General features: G+C 40.5%; 5 protein-coding genes across 10 annotated transcripts; all 5 read left to right on the forward strand.

Annotated features, from left to right (window-relative positions):
- Positions 1 to 3: 3 nt before the first annotated feature.
- On the forward strand, positions 4 to 522 carry LOC127139615 (E3 ubiquitin-protein ligase TRIM39-like; the record flags this gene model as incomplete). Its single annotated transcript, XM_051067664.1, is given in 4 exon segments — positions 4 to 187; positions 190 to 321; positions 324 to 347; positions 350 to 522. Coding segments are annotated over 4 exon segments (513 nt in total), but the record flags the coding sequence as incomplete, so codon positions are not given.
- Positions 523 to 1505: 983 nt separating this feature from the next.
- Positions 1506 to 2548, forward strand: LOC108891075 (E3 ubiquitin-protein ligase TRIM47-like). The gene is given in 3 exon segments (XM_018688199.2): positions 1506 to 1642; positions 1958 to 2382; positions 2385 to 2548. Coding segments are annotated over 2 exon segments (579 nt in total). The 5' UTR covers positions 1506 to 1642; positions 1958 to 1967.
- Positions 2549 to 3617: 1069 nt separating this feature from the next.
- On the forward strand, positions 3618 to 5151 carry LOC108891074 (E3 ubiquitin-protein ligase TRIM39). The gene is made up of 3 exons (XM_018688198.2): positions 3618 to 3779; positions 3869 to 3895; positions 3993 to 5151. The coding sequence occupies exons 1-3, from the start codon at positions 3704 to 3706 to the stop codon at positions 4517 to 4519; spliced, it is 630 nt and encodes a 209-aa protein (XP_018543714.1). The 5' UTR covers positions 3618 to 3703; the 3' UTR covers positions 4520 to 5151.
- Positions 5152 to 5299: 148 nt separating this feature from the next.
- LOC108891076 (E3 ubiquitin-protein ligase TRIM47) lies at positions 5300 to 9450 on the forward strand. Its single transcript, XM_018688200.2, has 4 exons — positions 5300 to 5415; positions 7142 to 7782; positions 8627 to 8857; positions 8980 to 9450. The coding sequence occupies exons 2-4, from the start codon at positions 7225 to 7227 to the stop codon at positions 9004 to 9006; spliced, it is 816 nt and encodes a 271-aa protein (XP_018543716.1). The 5' UTR covers positions 5300 to 5415; positions 7142 to 7224; the 3' UTR covers positions 9007 to 9450.
- A 337-nt stretch (positions 9451 to 9787) lies between these two features.
- LOC108891078 (E3 ubiquitin-protein ligase TRIM39) lies at positions 9788 to 18100 on the forward strand. Of its 6 annotated transcripts, XM_051067665.1 has the most exons (8): positions 9810 to 9887; positions 10668 to 10815; positions 15261 to 15702; positions 15851 to 15946; positions 16499 to 16732; positions 16935 to 17091; positions 17174 to 17200; positions 17296 to 18100. In XM_051067665.1, the coding sequence occupies exons 2-8, from the start codon at positions 10670 to 10672 to the stop codon at positions 17859 to 17861; spliced, it is 1668 nt and encodes a 555-aa protein (XP_050923622.1). In that variant the 5' UTR covers positions 9810 to 9887; positions 10668 to 10669; the 3' UTR covers positions 17862 to 18100. The 6 variants fall into 6 exon arrangements, with proteins under 6 accessions (XP_050923624.1, XP_050923623.1, XP_050923625.1 ...); XM_051067667.1 differs by lacking the exons at positions 15261 to 15702; positions 15851 to 15946; positions 16499 to 16732; positions 16935 to 17091; positions 17174 to 17200 and adding exons at positions 11385 to 11480; positions 11885 to 12118; positions 12374 to 12521; positions 12604 to 12630 and having other exon boundaries at positions 9788 to 9887; positions 10668 to 11236; XM_051067666.1 differs by lacking the exons at positions 15261 to 15702; positions 15851 to 15946; positions 16499 to 16732; positions 16935 to 17091 and adding exons at positions 11385 to 11480; positions 11885 to 12118; positions 12374 to 12521 and having other exon boundaries at positions 9788 to 9887; positions 10668 to 11236.
- Positions 18101 to 18173: the final 73 nt, after the last annotated feature.

Raw genomic sequence — 18173 nt, forward strand, 5'->3', positions numbered from 1 at the left:
TCTTATGCTTCTGCAGTGGATGTCACTCTGGACCCTGACACAGCCAACCCATGGTTGCAGCTTTCTCAGGACAGACATCAGGTGAGACACCTGGGAGCGTGGCAGGACCTCCCAGACCACCCTGACCGCTTTGACACGGTGGTCATTGTCCTGGGCCGTGAGGGTTTCACCTCTGGGAGACATTACTGGAGGTCCAGGTGGGGGACAAGGATGACTGGTACCTGGGAGTAGCCAGGTCTTCTGTCAACAGAAAGGGCAGGATCTCTGTAAGCACCACTCAAGGCTACTGGGCTCTTGCCATGAAGAAAGGCCAGGGTTACCGGTGTCAACATCTCCACCATTACAGCTCCCCTCGACCCCAAGCCCAAGCGAGTGGGTGTGTACGTGGACTACGAGGGGCAACTGTCATTCTATGACGTGAGAGCTCGGACCCATATTTACACGTTCAAAGATACATTCACAGAGAAGATTCTGCCATTTTCTATCTGTACTGCTGCGACAAAGCCTCTGATACCATGGTGATCTGTCCTGTGAATGAGAAAGCTGTGATCAAGCAAAGCTAAGAACGACAGTGAAAACACTGAAAAAAAAACAGACTGTATTTGTAGTAGGCATACCTGTTTTAACAAAACCCTGTGTTTTTATGTTTTATGTATATTTATTACATTTATAATGTAGCTCAACAAATACGTTAATTGTACACTTTATGCATTCATATCAGTTCATTGAAGTTTCACAAGACCTGGAGGGGCTGGTTCAAAATTTCTGATTGTTTGCTTCCCCCACAAACTGCCTACTAGCATTTATACAGATCAGTCAGTAAGGTATTGGTTTGACATTTTGGGGAATACATTTACTTATGTTTTTGCTGTGAGTTGGATGAAAAGATTGATACCACTCTCATGTCTGTGTGCTAAATATAAAGCTTGAGCTACAGGATGGTTAGCTATTAGCATAAAGACAGGAAACAATGGTAACAGTTAGTATGGCTCTAATGAAAAGTCACAAAAATCTAAAGCACCTCTGGAGTTCACTAACTGATATTGTAATATCACCTTGTTATAAACATGATATAACATGTTAATTGCTGTTATCAGTGAACAGAGCCAGGCTAGCTGCTTCCAGTCTTTATGCTAAGCTAAACTAACCCACTGCTGGTGGTAGCCTCGTATAAACAGATGTCAGAGTGGTTGATTAGTATTAGTTTTCTCATAAAACTTCTGGCAAGAGTACATATTTCCTAAAATGAACTGTCCTTTTAAATACATAGCATGTCAAAAAAACAAAAGAAAGTGTAGTTTTTACGTCAAATTTCATAACTGCATGTTGGTTTTTACTTAAGTGTGACTGATCTTGATATTGTATGCTGTAAAAGAAATGTATTCATGGTTTACAACAATAAATGTTCTCTCAAATATTCTGGCTTCATGAATGAAATACAGTAAGTTTCATTTCAGGAAAATGATGCCAGTCTGCCCGCCCCTTGATGTGACTGGAGCTGCCCCAGCTTCCCAGGACTCGTCTATATCCATTCTCTTGTAAGACATGAGTATTGAGTTTGCAGTGCCTTAATTACTGCATATGGTCTTGAACGTGAAAGACAGCTCAGGTTTCTGGAAGGTACAGAACTACAGAGTGTTAGGTAAGTAATTCTTATGGCTTATTTTACCGTTTTTGCAGTTAAAACACAGAACTGTAAGAATGTGATGCAGGATTAATATGTGCAAGCTGATTCATGTGAAAATGACTCATCGGGTGTGTCTGGATTCACATTGTAAACAGCCTAAAAATAGACTTAATTCTGCAGACTTATCTAACTTTTCAAAACTTTTTTCTTAATTTTTGTGTCTCCGTTCAGTTCAAGTTAAAAACCTTGGGTTATGTCATGCTGCACATGATGTAAAAAACCTAAAAATAAAACACATATAATGCATATAAATCGCATTTTTGCCCACAGAGATCCCATAATGTCATCACTCAGTATCCTTGCCTCATTGCCAGAGGATCATTTCCAGTGTTCGATCTGTCTGAATGTCTTCAGCGACCCAGTCACCACACCATGTGGTCACAACTTCTGTAAAACCTGCCTTAGCAAGCACTGGGACAACAGTGAGTTATGCCACTGCCCAAGTTGTAATAAACGATTCTACAGCAGGCCTGAGATCTCCACAAATACGGTCATCGAGGAGATTTCGGTCCAAATAAAGAGGAGAAAAGTGGAGACACCTGAAATCATTGATGGACCCTGGCAAGTGAAGTGTGACGTGTGCACAGAAGGAAAATTCAAGGCCCAGAAGTCATGCCTGGTGTGTCTGACGTCGTACTGCGCAGCCCACCTGGAGCCTCACCAAAGAGTTCCCTCCCTGATGAGACACAAGCTGATCGACCGGTGGAGAACCTGGAGGAGAGGATATGTGATAAGCATGAAAGGATCCTCGAGCTTTTCTGTCGGGATGAGCAGGTGTGCATCTGTCTGCTGTGCAGTGAGACAGACCACAAAGACCATGAGACAGTGCCTGTGGAAGAAGAAGGGCTCAGCAGAAGGTAAGACAGTTCATTTTTTAATTTTCGTATATTATGAGAGTAAACTGAACCTTACAAGAAAAATGGCTTTAATTATTGAATCGCTGCCTTTGAATTCTACATTTCAGGAAAATATTGAGTCCAAGAAAGCAAAGATCAAAATGATGATTGAGGAAAGAATGGAAAAGATACATGAATTTACAGTTTCCTCTGAAATGACCAGAGTGAGTATTGAGGCAGATTCTGTACATGTACAATTATACATTAATATAAATCTTTGCTAATGACATGATTTATGATTATAGGAGAAGGCACAGAGAGAGATTGATGACAGTGATAGGCTCTTCAATACTCTGATGAATGAAGTACAAGAGATGCAAACTAAACTAAGACTGAACATAGAGACAAAGCTGAGAAAATCACAAGAAAAAGATGAAACAAGGATTCGAGAGCTGCAGGAGGAAATCGCAGAACTGCAAAGGACGCATTCGGAGCTGGATGATCTTTCGCAGAATGACGACCACCTTCAACTTCTGGCAGGTTAGTACATCCCCGCCTCCCTTTGGCCAAAAGGTTGTCCATGTGGTGTATGTATTAAAGGAACTAGTTTAACATTAAGAAAATGCACTTGTTTACTTTCTTACCAAGAGTTAGATGAGAACATTGTCACCACCCAACAGACTGTTAGCTTAGCTTAGCATAAAGACTGGAAATCGCGTGGCTATGTCCAACTGTACTGCCTACCATCACTGCTCAAGCTCACTAACAACCACATCATATCTCATAATTTTAATCTGTAAAAAGGTGTTAGGAGGTGCTAGTAGGTGGCTTCCCCATTTCCAGTCTTTAAGCTAAGCTAAGATAAGCTAACTGGCTGCTGGCTCCAACTGTATGCACTGCACAGAAATGGGTGTGGTATCGACGTTCCCCTCTGATTTTGGGCAAGAGAGTGACTTCTGCTCTTCAGAAGGTGAACTAAGCTTTTTTGTGACAGGCTGTCAAAGCACATGATGAGTAGAAAATGTCTGCTTGGGTGCAAATGGTTGGGTTTAGCAAAATAAATATAGCCCCATGCCACTCATGATCATGTGTTGGTGAATCATTTCAGACTTTGCAGGCCCTGAGCACCATATCTGACACCAAGGACTGGTCAAAGATCAGGGTTTACTCAGACCTGTGCATGCAGTCAGTAAGGAGAGCCATGTCTTATCTTGTCCACACTTTTCAAACAGAACTGAAAACTCTGACAAACACAGGTAAATATCTGCTGCGTTCGCATTCATTCGTGAAGATGTCTCTATATCATGAGTTTCCCATAACTATACTGTGTTTTCACTTTTAACAGAGCTGACCAGAATGAAGCAGTATAAAGGTGAGATCACACATAACATATGATTTGGTCTTCCTGTTTAAAATTCAGTAATTATAACTAAAGACGGCAGCTTTAACTAGACTTTTTTTTTTTCCAGAGTCAGTCACGTTCGACCAAGCCACTGCTGGTAGCTACCTTGTGGTGACTGAATCTGGGAAACGATTGAAGTACTCCAAATATGCAAGCCCCTCATCGTCTGATGACTTAAACTTAGACAGGTTTGATTGTCCCATGGTTTTAGGGACGAAGGGCTTCACCTCTGGGCGGCACTACTGGGAAGTCCAAGTGGGCTTTAGAAACGACTGGGATGTTGGTGTTGCCAAGGAAACAGTTAGCAGAGCAGGGACAAAGACTGTGAAAAGAGAAAATGGATTCTTTGCGATAGAAAAGAGTGGTTTTGGTTATCAAGTTCATTCTACACCCTACACAGTCCTGAACCTGTGTCCCAGGCCAAGAAATGTAGGAGTTTATGTGGACTATGAGGAAGGAAGAGTCTCTTTTTATGAAGTGAATCAGAAGCTGCACATTTACTCTTTCATAGGAGAGTCTTTTACAGAGAAACTGTACCCATATTTCTATCTGTACAGTGGAGCAAAGAAATCAGAGCCCTTAGTATTGCAGTAACAGTAGAAACAGTAGAAAATTCTTCTAAGGTCAAAACTCACTTAGGACTAAAAGATATGATGTGTCTTATGTGCATAAAGAAAATAGATTTGAAATGTAAAAAGAATTTGGGACGCATTTCTGCACAAGTGAAACACCAGCCTATATGGACAACTTCATTGATTGAAATACCTGTATCTGTTCTGTCAGACTGTGTGTGCAACAAACAACTGAAAAATATGGCTGAAATGCATCCTGATTAGACACAGTGTAATGCTGTTTCACTGCTTAGCTTGTTCATAATGATTTTTCCTTCAAGTTCACTTACATCCAGGACACCAGGTGTCTTGGTTTTGGAAGGGCTTAAAAGAAAGAGGTCGCCATTTTTCAAATTCTTCATGTGTTGAGCACTGCTACAACCCCATATGCACCACTTCAACATTTAGAAAAGTCTGAAGCTTGACAGGCCTATTGTGCTTGGTTAGGTTGCCTAGGTTCAGGAAGGTTTAGTGTCAGTTTACACTTGAATTAAAATCAATGCACTTGTCAGGTGAAGGTATAATCAGGTAGTGTACATAATAAATTACTTTGCATCCTGTCAAATGTTTCAAAGAACATCTTTCCTCACTAGAATAAAAGCTGAATAAAGGTAATATGTGTGTATTGCATTACTGCTGAAATAAACATGGTTTTGTTGCCTTGTTTGGAGCTTCACCTGAGGAAACATCAACCCCTGCTTTATCAGGCATATATGAGTTTATGAGCATCCAGGAAATTACAGGGTCGAGTAGAACCGCCCTCGTTGCCAGCAGTGATAGGCGTGTCGTCACCTATTTAGAGGAGGAACCAACTGATAAGAGTGTAACGCAACACTGACAGAGCCTTAGGAAACACAAGCTCATTGCTGGGAAAGACAGGTATGTGAGTTTTATATATAAATTTTAACTGTGTCATACAGAAGTGAAGTTTTGATTATTGTGGTCGACTTTTGTCAAATGAAAGCAACAAGCTGTGTGCTGACATGTACAAGAGTTTGTTTACATTCTTTATATTTCTCATAAGTAAGGACTAAGAGAAAGAAGAAGCCGCTCAGGATGTTTAGACTAGCATGTCACAACAACTTTACAACCAACTCCACTTTAAACATTTTTACTGTATATTCTTTTGACAACGGTCACAATTTTGGGTAAATCTTTCACCATGATCACAGAGAGTGCTCAATTCTGATTGGCTGGAGGATTTGCAATATTTTGAAATTACCACATGGCTCTGACGTAGGAGGCTCATGACTCTTCTGAATGAACACCGTATACAGTCTGTGATTTACACTCATAGCCGGGGGTTATTCATTCCAGCTGTACCAGGTTATGGCTCATACTTGTTATGGGAGGAGAATATTACGTATTTCAGTGTTAACAAAGAGAGTGCCAACAGAGAGTCTCCACTGACTGAGTATTTTCTCTTGAAAAATATTCAACACTGCTGATTTTGATCAGTATAAACAGGATTATCCAGTCTTACTTGTGTGATTGTGACAAACTCTGCCACATAAAGACTTGAACTTCTCTGCACTGTGGACGAACCGATGTCACCTACACCCAACACAAGTCACACCACTCACCTGACTCAGAAAACCATCTGATTGGCCATCACATATCACATACACAATCACATACAGTTGCTCTTAACTGTACATCTCATTCACCGTCACATACAGTATGATGCAAGTGTGAATGCCCCACTAACTGTTGAGCTGACCTCAACTGCCTTATATGTGTATAGCCTATGTACATGTACTTTTAAAGTGTTGTTGGATGGCCCTTATGAGGATCAAAAGCCAAGTGAGCTGTAATGTTTAAAGTATTTCTGAAGTTTTCACCTTTAATTTTACCTCCGGGACCAAACACCAACTCAGACCAACTGCTATTAAGATTAATGAGAGGCTGAGGTGCTAATTTAAGAGGCTTATTTGTGTCTGTATTGCATTATTAATCAGTGTTCTAGTAATAGAGGGGTGATTAGCCTGTGTTATTAATTATTTTTTATAATCACACAGCTTGTTGTGGATGATCCCTCCTTACTTGTTAAACTGATACCAAAGTCATATATTGTCTTTTATAAATAAATCTATTATCCTGGACAGTTTTACATATAGTGAGCAAGAATGGAAGACAAGTTGTAAACAGCTGTGTTGATGCCTGCAGCAGCTGTGAGAACTTACAACAACAACACACTCTTCTACTCGTGAATGTTTACATAATTTAGCAGATAACCATTTATTGTCATCCTCTTCAGCCTGCATCCCTTTCCACTTGAAAATGTAGTGACTGTGGTCAACTGTGTTTTTCCACTGCCCATGAAATCACCAATCCCCTCCAGACTACTATGTCCCAGAATCAGGGTGCTGGTTCTTCTCACTGAAAGACCTTCTTTTAACAATCTCAGTGCCTAAACACTACACTACACAGTTAAGCACTTCATGCTCCTTCTAAGTACATGGTTACATAAAATATTCCTGATGCTTTCTGTGTCAGGTGTGACAAAAATGTTGTGGTTAACTGTTCTGAAAACCTGTCGACTACACCAAATTAAGAATTTTGAAAGTCAGGTGTCTGCTAATACAAGATTTTGCTTTCTCTACAGATTTCCTGTGCTCAGCATTAAGTGGAATACAACATTATCTATGCAAACTAGTGTCACACCAAGCAGGCAGGTTACATGCATGTATGTGTGCACACATGCAAAGACAGACATTAACCTTTGACCTAATGTCAGAGCCTCCCAAGTGCTGTATCTGTCTGGATGAGTTCACAAACCCGGCTTCCCTCCCCTGTGGACACTGCTTCTGTCTGGGCTGTATAGGAGAATACTGGAGGATCCATGGGGCCTGTCAGTGCCCCCTCTGCATGGCTGTCTTCCCCACCAGGCCACAGCTCAAAACTGACCCAACAACACAGACTGAAGATACAACTGTGCCTTTAAAAGCCGGAGAGGTTCCCTGTGATTTCTGCCCGACAAAACGTCGTGCAGTCAAGTCCTGCCTGGTGTGCCTGGCCTCGTACTGCGACGCTCATCTGGAGCCACATTACCAAAGCGAAGCTCTTGGGCGCCATCTTCTGATCAGTGTGGTGAAGAACATGGAGGACTCTGTGTGTAGAGTGCATGGGAAGCAGCTGAACAGGTTCTGCAGGAGTGACCAAACATGCATTTGTGCTATGTGTGCCCACACAGAACATAGAGGCCATCACATTATTCCCATTAACAAAGAAGCTGCGAAGAAGAAGGTATGGTCTATTAAAAGCATTGCAGGTGGAAACACTGAGTCAGGCAATTGTTGTTGTGTAACAATAGCATCAGTAGAATATTTCTTCTGAAGAACTTTATCATCATTAAAGCGACAGGAAATAACAGAGTATTCTTCTTTCAAATGAAAAGTTGAATTCAAAAGCAATAAAACACACTCACTGGGTTTTATTTGGTTTGGTATGACCAGTAGCTTGTGATGGCTACTGTTAGCAAGTTTGACCTATATACTGCAGACAGTTTGCAGACTTTATTCCTCTTTTCTGCTTGTGCTACTGTTACAGTAGCTTAGCGTTTTAGCTAAATGCTAAACTACTGTTTGGCTATGATCCAAACATAGCATTATCCCATTACTCTCTGCTAGCTGCAATGGCTGCTGTTCAGGAAAAGCTGCACAGTCTTGGTTTAAATCATTCCCTATACAGTCACTATACACAATACTGGAAGCCTCTACACTGCTTTTTACCAAACTGGTGGTAAATCTGCTTGTGCATGTTTATGGTTTCATGTTTGTGGGGGTGCTGAGAAACTGAATGCTATGCTGAAGCTTTCAACAATTGTTCATCATCACATAAACATCATTTGTATGGCAGTAAGCAAAAAAGTTTCAAGAACATCTGGTCTTAATTGTAAGAAACAAGGGCAAAAACCACTGGCACGACATAATTATTTCAAACTTGCTTTCATTTCATTTCACATTTATACAAAAATACCACAACTGATTTATTGTGATGAGGGTGTGGTCAGCAATGACATGAGAATTGCTTTTATTTAACATGAATTACACTGTCTCCATAGCTCTGCTGACACAATATTTTTCCACAGGTCAAACTAAAACGGATAAGGATCAAGCTTCAGCAGGCGATTCAAGAGCGAGTGAGTAAAGTTGAGAAAATCAAGCTCTCTGTAGACCGCAGTGGAGAAAATCCAAAAGAGGCATGGGCACAAAATAAAGAGCTGGTCCAACAGCTGGAAGAAGAAATATCTGAGCTGCAGAGGAAAAACACTGAGTTGGAGCAGCTTTCACAGACTGAAGACAACCTCCACTTCCTACAGGTCTGCAGCATGGTCAAAAGTCAAAACATCAGTAATCAGTCTTACTAATCACTCATTTTCTTTTTCGTGACCTTTAATACTGCACAGCAGCCACTGATGCCATCTCTCCTTTGTCTCTACAGCGATTTCTATACACAGCTACATCATGATTGGATGAACATCCTGATGTCTCATCTTCAAGAGCACTGGAACAAAGTTTATTTAGATTTTTTTCTTTTATAAAATGGTTAATAAAAATCCATAGTTGGATTTCCTTTTAAGTAATAGGTTGACATTTTGTAAAATGCTCACTGTATATTATCTATTTAAAACAATAATTATGTGTAAATAAAATATTAATGATGCTTTGCACAGATTTAAAGAAACTGTTCACCCCAAGAACAAAATTGGTTTAAATCCACTAATTTTATAAAAGTTGATCCAGGGTATGGCCAGTTGCTGACTGAGAATATATTGTATGAATGTAATTTATACCTGTGTGGATGATGTAATGTATTTTATGGACAGAGTGAGATTATATGCAGTACAGTATTTCAAAGTTGAAATGTTTTTTGCTTTTTCCTTTTTCATGGAATAAAAATGAGAAAATGTCATTCATGTGTTTCTGCTTAACATTTTTGAGAAAAACATATATCAGCACTTTCATGCTTTTAGCTCAGAAACGAAAAGCGAAACTTGCAGCTACGATTCACACTCAGCCCACCAGTCAAACTGGCTTAATAAAGAGCAACAGATAGGGTTGCATACATACAATCTCTACCAATGCCCCAGCAAAACATTTAACTTAAGTTCAATATTTGATCTGTGCAAACTCACCATGCAACACGCCCTGCAGGAGACAGACATTTGAATTGGTTACTTGTTTGCATGTGGATATGTCTCTTTGAATAAGGGAAATGACGGGCTGGGTTATTGAACAGAAATACATGACCAAAGGAAGATTCAGACACACACACACACACACAATCCAGGTGGGAGTAGAAAGAGAGAGAGAACTCTGTGAGACAAGGAGCATCTCAGTAACTAAAAGGTAATAAAACACTTTCTTTTTTTTTTACTGGATCACATTCTTTTAGTTAGGTTTCTTTTAGAGGGAGTGACTGATTTTTACTTGTACTTCAGATGACTGTTGTTCTATTGCATTGCAATGTAATACACTCTTAAAATGTGTTAAGCAGGGTTTTGTCTGCTTCACTGATGGACACACACACACACACACGGCTGAATTTTCCATTAGGTGTGGCACCTGTAATACCTCACCACAGCGGTGATGTTTCCTTGTTTTGCAAAAAGAAACCTGCTTTGTAATCTTGAATTTTGATATATGTCCAGTTAAAATTAATCTGTGTAAATCCAAATAAACAGACACACAATGTAATTTCTACACACACAGGTGTTGTCAGCCCAAACTCACTTGAAGTTGCGGTGTGAAGAACTTTATCATCATTAAAGCAACACCATTAGAGAAAATAACAGGGTGTTCCTCTTTCAAATGAAAAGCTGAATTGAAAAACAAGAAAACACACTCAGGGATTTTGCAGTTTTATTTGGTTTTGTATGACCAGTAGCTTGTGGTGGCTAATGTTAGCAAGCTTGACCTATATTCTGCAGACAGTTTGATGCCTTTATTCCTCTTTTTCTTTTCCTCCTTTCCAGCAGGTGTGGCACCTGTAATGCCTTAACATAATCCCTTATACAAGCAGATCTACTGTCCATCTGGTGAACAGACTGACACAAAACTGCCATATTGCCACATTACTTACATGCTAGATTTCTAACTGAGTAACCTCATTGTGCTCTCTTTAAACAGATATGGCCTCTGCTCCTGCATCATCCAGTGAGACCTGCTCACTGGACAAGCATCTAACATGCTCCATCTGCATGGATACATTTGAGGATCCTGTCACTACAGCTTGTGGCCACTCATTCTGCAAGAAATGTCTGAACTTCAACTTTAGGTACAACGACAGGGTGTGCCCCCTATGCAAGAATCCTCTGAGCAGAGTCCCAGATGTGAACATCATCCTGAGAGATATTGTCCAACAGTATAAGGAGAAAAAGAATGATTTGTACACTGGGAAGGACGGCGAGGTGGCCTGTGACATTTGCACAGAACAAAAGCTGAAGGCAAAGAAGTCCTGCCTCGTGTGTCTTGCCTCATATTGTAAGACCCACTTGAAGAATCATTCTTCAACTGAAAGACTGAAAGGCCACAAGTTAGTGGCACCTGTGAAGAACTTGGATGACAGGGCCTGTCTGAAGCATGGACGTCCCTTGGAGCTGTACAGCAGGAAGCGGCAGAGATGCATTTGTGCTCTCTGCCTGGAAGAAGGTCTGGAGGAGGTCGTCTCTACTGAAGACGAATGGGAGAAGAAACAGGTGAATTAACCTATGAAAGAATGAATTAAGTCATAATGTACACACATGAAAACGTCACTGTGTATCAAGTTGTCTGTCTTCATCATGTTATACCACCAAGGAGAATGTTTGAAGTTGGGATATTGACTTGTTTTTTGGTTTATCACAGGTTGAACTTGAAAACGCCAAGACAGAATTAGAAGCAAAAATTAAGAGGAAGAAATCACAGGTGAATGAGATTAATACATCGCTGAAGAGCTGCAAGGTAAGCTCCAAGGAAGACAAACTGATGTAGTTCTTCAAAACCAAATCAGTTACTCTACAGATTTAGTCTGGTTGAAAGTGGTGTTGTCATTCCGGCCAAACAAGTGCAGTTTTGTAGAAGTAATACAACTGTATGTTGTGGTATATGTAGCATTTCTGATACGTTTCTTAGTCATCCAGGTCATGATTATCCTAGAAGGTCTGAATCAAGGGCAACTGGACTTCATTGTAGATACTCAACAATGTTTCATCTGTTTCTGACTCAGTTCTGATTGACTGGTGGGGAGACCCAGGTATTAATCCTCTCTGGGTACACCATCAAAGCTACTGATGAAATGAAATTTATAAGACAGACAAAAGGGTCAAATGTTGAATGGACAGTGCTTGACTTTCTCCCATTTTCAGGACCAGCTTGAAAATGAGTGGTGGGAAATTGAGGCTGTGTTCACAGCTGTGCTCGCCATTGTGGAGGAAGCCCAGGAACAAGCTCTTCGGCCACTGAAGGACAGAAGGCAGGTTGTGGAGAAGGAGGCAGAAGACCTCAAAAAAGGGCTAGAAGCAGAGATCAGCAGCCTCAGGAAGACCATCTCTGAGCTGGATGATATATCACCACTTGAGGATCATATCCATTTCCTGCAGGTGAGAAGAAATTCTAAGCATTTCAGGACTCCTTTTGGGACAAGTGATGTTGAGAGTGCGTATTATCAGGTGCTCCACAAAGATAAAGTTACTATAAATTGCTGTTTTTGGCTACACCTTTCAGAAATTACCTATCAACCAATGAGACATATTATTAGATCTTTTTTGCTGGGTTAACTACTGAAGTCTTGTTAGGTACTTCTGTCAATTTGTCTCTGCTGTCTGTGGTCGATCTCTTTGTCTTTCATCTCTCAGAGCTACCCATCTCTTCAAGACCTGGATGATGTCAAAGACTGGGCAGAGGTGAAGTTTGACACGTCACTGTCTTTTGGGACCATGAGAAAAATCACAGCAATTATGATGGAGAAAATTCAACAGAAGCTGGAGGAGCTGACCTCCACTGGTAACAGTTAAATTATTGGTGGAAAATGATAAAAGCTGAAATGTTGACCAAACTGATCTAACACTATTTATTCACCTCACAGAAATTAAGAGAGTTCAAAAGTTTACAGGTGGGTAATATATTCGGTTTCTTCTGTACAATATCTTTGAAAATACAGACTTTTTTGTTTAGGTCATTTAATTATTTTTAATTTGTCCTTAACAGTGGATGTAAAGCTGGATCCAACCACTGCACATCAACGCCTCGTTCTTTCTGATGATGGGAAGGAAGTGAAAGATGGAGGGGAGGATCGGGAAGTTGACGATACACCACAGAGGTTTGACATGTTTGGAAGTGTCCTCGGGCGCAACAGCTTGACCTCTGGGAAATCATACTGGGAGGTGGAGGTTGGCAACAAGACTGGGTGGGACCTGGGTATCACAAGAGGTGACGCAAACCGCAAGGGGAAACTCTCGCTGAATCCAGACAATGGTTACTGGGTGACTGTACATTATGAGGAGGAAAAGTTCGCAGCTTTGACAACACCACCAATTCGTCTTTCCTTGGAAGAGAAACCAGAGAAGGTGGGGGTGTTTGTGGATTACGAGGAAGGTATTGTCTCTTTCTACAATGTGACGGCTCAGTCTCACATCTACTCTTTTACTGACTGTTTGTTCAGAGATGAGCTTTTCCCATATTTGAGTCCACATGTAAAACAAGATGATAAAAATGGCAATCCTTTGATTATTTCTGCTGTGAAACAATGTGCTTGAGACATGGATGAATCATGAGGAGTGTGTGTGGTTGGGTTGGGTATCACATATTGGCAGTCCAAAAGGTGGAGGGGGGATTTGTGGTGAGTCCTGAAAGGATGTTTTATGGGCATTAACAGTAAAGAAAAGCAAAGTAGAGGTGACAGTTTTCCATTGCATCTGTCATTTACTGCATCAGGACAGAGATATGCCATTAACTGTCAGCAAATTATAAATGTCTACTGTGTTTGATCATGATAAAACTTGTTTGTGTTTGTGTGTGTGTGTGTGTGTGTTTGTTTTAGTCTATGTACAATATAACATTATTCATGTGCTATAATTACAATTTGCTTATTTTTAAGTATCAAACTCAAAACGAAATAAAATCTCAAAGTTTAATAAAACATGTTTTATATCTAGAATTATATTTATCACTGTGACTTTAATTCACCACTTGCATGTGTGTAATTATATTTCCCACTGATGTGATTTTGAGAAAAATAACAGAAATCAGTACTTTTAAAGCTTTTGATCCAAAAACTGAAACTGATACTTACAGCTAGGATTTACTGTCAGTCCACTGATCAAACTGGTCTAACATTGAGCAATCGACAGGTTTGTAAATATAAAATCCTGACTAATGCGCCGGCAAAACCTCTTGCTTTAATATCTGTGTGAACTTGCTCAACATGCAACATGAGGGAATGAGTGGCTTGGCTTTTGAACAGAAATGAAACTTAACACAGGGAGGAACGCCCAAAGGAAGGACTCAGACAGACAGACACACACACACACACACACACACAATCCAGGTGGAAGTACAGAGGAAGAGACAGAAGCCTGTGAGATAAGGAGCATTTCAGTATCCAAAAGGTAATAAAATACTTACATTCTTTTATTTATGCTTCTTTTAAAGGGAGTGAACTGTTGTTCTGTTACATGTAAAGTACTTAGTTTCAAAATGTGTTAGACAAGGTTTTGTCTGCTTCGCTGATGGTTTGCGAGAGTGTTTGTGCCTTGAGTCTTTACACTTTTGTGATTTAACACACACACACACACACACAGCTGAATTTTCCAGCAGGTGTGGCAGCAGTAATACCTTTGAGTTCTTTACTGCCTTATATTTCCTGTTGCGCAAAACTGAATAAGCTTTGTCATCTTGACTTTTGAAATGTGTCCAGTAAAAAAATCATTCTGTGTACATCTAAATAAACACTGAAACATTATGTTATCTATAATCTTGATTTGTGCAAGGATATCTGAGTCCTGAGCTTTACTGTCCATCCAGTGTCTATTCATAATAGAGATAAGTAATTAGTTACAACAGGGACATGATAGAGATGTCTAGTGAAGTTTGCACCACAGGTTAAATTGGATATGGGCCCAAGGAAGCAAATACAAAACTTTCAGATATGTCTCTTAGATTTTTGCAGCCCTGTGATGTGACATAATGGCAACATTATCAACATCAACTGACTATCATCAAGCTAACATGTTTTCAGTTTATGAGCCAGAGCACAGTGTGAAAGTAGTCTACACTGCCAGTCACAGTGTGCTGTAAAGTTAAAATACTGCCCTGAACAACTATGTTACGTGACAAAGATAATGAACCTAACACTGGCCAACACACCTCAAGTATGAGTTGCCAACTTGAGTGCCCATCTGTTTGTTTTAAAGCATGACCATTTAAACTTAAAAAAAAAAAAAAAAAACATGAAAAAATAACACATTTGTAAAACCCAGCTGTCATATTACGTAATTTCCCAGACGGAGTCATCCCAAAGGGATCAATAAAGTCTGTCTAAGTGTAAGTCTATTAAATTTCTAACTGAGTAACCTCATTGTGCTCTCTTTAAGCAGACATGGCCTCTGCTCCTGCATCATCCAGTGAGACCTGCTCACTGGACAAGCATCTAAAATGCTCCATCTGCATGGATACATTTGAGGATCCTGTCACTACAGCTTGTGGCCACTCATTCTGCAAGAAATGTCTGAACTTCCACTTTAGGTACAACGACAGGGTGTGCCCCCTATGCAAGAATCCTCTAACCAGAACCCCAGATGTGAACATCATCTTGAGAGACATTGTCCAACAGCATAAGGTTAAGGAGGAAAAGAATCCAGAGGAAAACGATGATTTGTACACTGGGAAGGACGGCGAGGTGGCCTGTGACATTTGCACAGAGCAAAAGCTGAAGGCAAAGAAGTCCTGCCTCGTGTGTCTTGCCTCATATTGTGAGACCCACTTGAAGAATCATTCTTCAACTGAAAGACTGAAAGGCCACAAGTTAGTGGCACCTGTGAAGAACTTGGATGACAGGGCCTGTCTGAAGCATGGACGTCCCTTGGAGCTGTACAGCAGGAAGCAGCAGAGATGCATTTGTGCTCTTTGCCTGGAAGAAGGTCTGGAGGAGGTCGTCTCTACTGAAGACGAATGGGAGAAGAAAAAGGTGAATTAACCTATGAAAGAATGAATTAAGTCATAATGTACACACATGAAAACGTCACTGTGTATCAAGTTGTCTGTCTTCATCATGTTATACCACCAAGGAGAATGTTTGAAGTTGGGATATTGACTTGTTTTTTGGTTTATCACAGGTTGAACTTGAAAACGCCAAGACAGAATTAGAAGCAAAAATTAAGAAGCGAGAATCACAGATGGAAGAGATTAATGCATCACTGAAGAGCTGCAAGGTAAGCTCCAAGGACATTACTAATCACAGACTGAAGAGCCAGTCAGATCACTCTGTCCAAGTCAAAACTAGCATACCGAGTTTAGTATTTTGTAAACACTAAGACAGTTAAATAGAGCAACTGTAAAGTAACTACAGTGTTAAACCAACATAATGATGCCACCTTGGGGCGTTGATAATGACATGCATGGCCCTTGCAGTGACAATGTCTCAGTAAGGCTGACTTTAGGGCTTCAAAACCAAACCTGTCCACGAGTCACTCTACAGATTAGGTCAAATTGTGAGTAGTGTTGTCATTCAACACTATTTAGAAGATTCCTAGATGATTCTTGGTCAACAAGGTCATGGTTATCCTAGAAGGGTTAAATCAAGGGCAACTGGACACTTGAAGACATTTCACCTCTCACCCAAGAGGTGTCTTCAGTTCTGACTCTGGGGTTGTTATCAAAGCCATTGTTGCTTGGTTCAGTAGTGCTTGAAAGTAAAAAAAAAAAAAAGGGGGGGGGGAGGTCAAATGTTGAATGGACAGTGCTTGACTTTCTCCCATTTTCAGGACCAGCTTGAAAATGAGTGGTGGGAAATTGAGGCTGTGTTCACAGCTGTGCTCGCCATTGTGGAGGAAGCCCAGGAACAAGCTCTTCGGCCACTGAAGGACAGAAGGCAGGTTGTGGAGAAGGAGGCAGAAGACCTCAAAAAAGGGTTAGAAGCAGAGATCAGCCGCTTCAAGACCACCATCTCTGAGCTGGATGATATAGCTACACTTGAGGATCACATCAATTTTCTGCAGGTGAGAAGAAATTCAAAGCATTTCAGGACTTCTGAGGAGAGTGCATTATCAGGTGCTCAACAAAGATGAAGTTACTTAAATTGCTTTTGTTGTTGTTGGTATATTATTACCTCTTCTTTGCTGGATTATCTACTGAAGCTTTATTAGCTACTGCTGTAAGTTTATCTGTCTGCTGTCTATGGTTGATCTCTTTGTTTCTCAGAGCTACCCGTCTCTTCAAGACCTGGATGATCACAGGAGGATCAAAGACTGGGCAGAGGTGGAGTTTGACACGTCACTGTCTTTTGGGACCATGAGAAAAATCACAGCAATTATGATGGAGAAAATTCAACAGAAGCTGGAGGAGCTGACCTCCACTGGTAACAGTTAAATTATTGGTGGAAAATGATAAAAGCTGAAATGTTGACCAAACTGATCTAACACTGTTTATTCACCTCACAGAAATTAAGAGAGTTCAAAAGTTTACAGGTGGGTAATATATTCGGTTTCTTCTGTACAATATCTTTGAAAATACAGACTTTTTTGTTTAGGTCATTTAATTATTTTTAATTTGTCCTTAACAGTGGATGTAAAGCTGGATCCAACCACTGCACATCAACGCCTCGTTCTTTCTGATGATGGGAAGGAAGTGAAAGATGGAGGGGAGGATCGGGAAGTTGACGATACACCACAGAGGTTTGACATGTTTGGAAGTGTCCTCGGGTGCAACAGCTTGACCTCTGGGAAATCATACTGGGAGGTGGAGGTTGGCAACAAGACTGGGTGGGACCTGGGTATCACAAGAGGTGACGCAAACCGCAAGGGGAAACTCTCGCTGAATCCAGACAATGGTTACTGGGTGACTGTACATTATGAGGAGGAAAAGTTCGCAGCTTTGACAACACCACCAATTCGTCTTTCCTTGAAAAAGAAACCAGAGAAGGTGGGGGTGTTTGTGGATTATGAGGAAGGTATTGTCTCTTTCTACAATGTGACGGCTCAGTCTCACATCTACTCTTTTACTGAGTGTTTGTTCAAAGATGACCTTTTCCCATATTTGAGTCCACATGTAAAACAAGACGATAAAAACATTGATCCTTTGATTATTTCTGCTGTGAAACAATGTGAACAGGACATGGATGAATCATGAAGAGTGTGTGTGGCTGTGTTGTATATCACATGTTGGCAGTCCAAAGGTTTGGTAGAGGTGGAGGAGGGATTTGATTATAAAAGTCTACTGTCTACATATACTGCTGGGTATGAAATGTCAAGTGTGTGTGTGTACAGTCTATGTCCAATGTGCCATTTATACATGTGCTGTAATTACAATATGCTTCTTTTTAAGTATCAGAATCAAAACCAAATAAAATCCCAACTTTTAATAAAACATGTTTTGCATTTAAGTTATTAATTTCTCTCTGTCACTTTAATTCACAACATGCATGTGTGTAGTTGCTGCTTC

Source organism: Lates calcarifer, unplaced genomic scaffold, assembly GCF_001640805.2.
Source record: "Lates calcarifer isolate ASB-BC8 unplaced genomic scaffold, TLL_Latcal_v3 _unitig_1872_quiver_2040, whole genome shotgun sequence".
Lineage (NCBI taxonomy): Eukaryota > Metazoa > Chordata > Actinopteri > Centropomidae > Lates > Lates calcarifer.

Bases quoted from the DNA above. Each gene is read 5' to 3' on its own strand.
- LOC108891074 (XM_018688198.2), top strand. From the start codon at position 3,704: ATGCAGTCAGTAAGGAGAGCCATGTCTTATCTTGTCCACACTTTTCAA. The intron at 3,780-3,868 runs GTAAATATCTGC...CACTTTTAACAG, and splicing joins GAAAACTCTGACAAACACAG to AGCTGACCAGAATGAAGCAG. The intron at 3,896-3,992 runs GTGAGATCACAC...TTTTTTTTCCAG, and splicing joins CAGAATGAAGCAGTATAAAG to AGTCAGTCACGTTCGACCAA.
- LOC108891076 (XM_018688200.2), top strand. From the start codon at position 7,225: ATGTGTGCACACATGCAAAGACAGACATTAACCTTTGACCTAATGTCA. The intron at 7,783-8,626 runs GTATGGTCTATT...ATTTTTCCACAG, and splicing joins AAGAAGCTGCGAAGAAGAAG to GTCAAACTAAAACGGATAAG. The intron at 8,858-8,979 runs GTCTGCAGCATG...TTGTCTCTACAG, and splicing joins ACAACCTCCACTTCCTACAG to CGATTTCTATACACAGCTAC.
- LOC108891078 (XM_051067665.1), top strand. From the start codon at position 10,670: ATGGCCTCTGCTCCTGCATCATCCAGTGAGACCTGCTCACTGGACAAG. The intron at 15,947-16,498 runs GTAAGCTCCAAG...TCCCATTTTCAG, and splicing joins CATCACTGAAGAGCTGCAAG to GACCAGCTTGAAAATGAGTG. The intron at 17,092-17,173 runs GTAACAGTTAAA...TTCACCTCACAG, and splicing joins GGAGGAGCTGACCTCCACTG to AAATTAAGAGAGTTCAAAAG.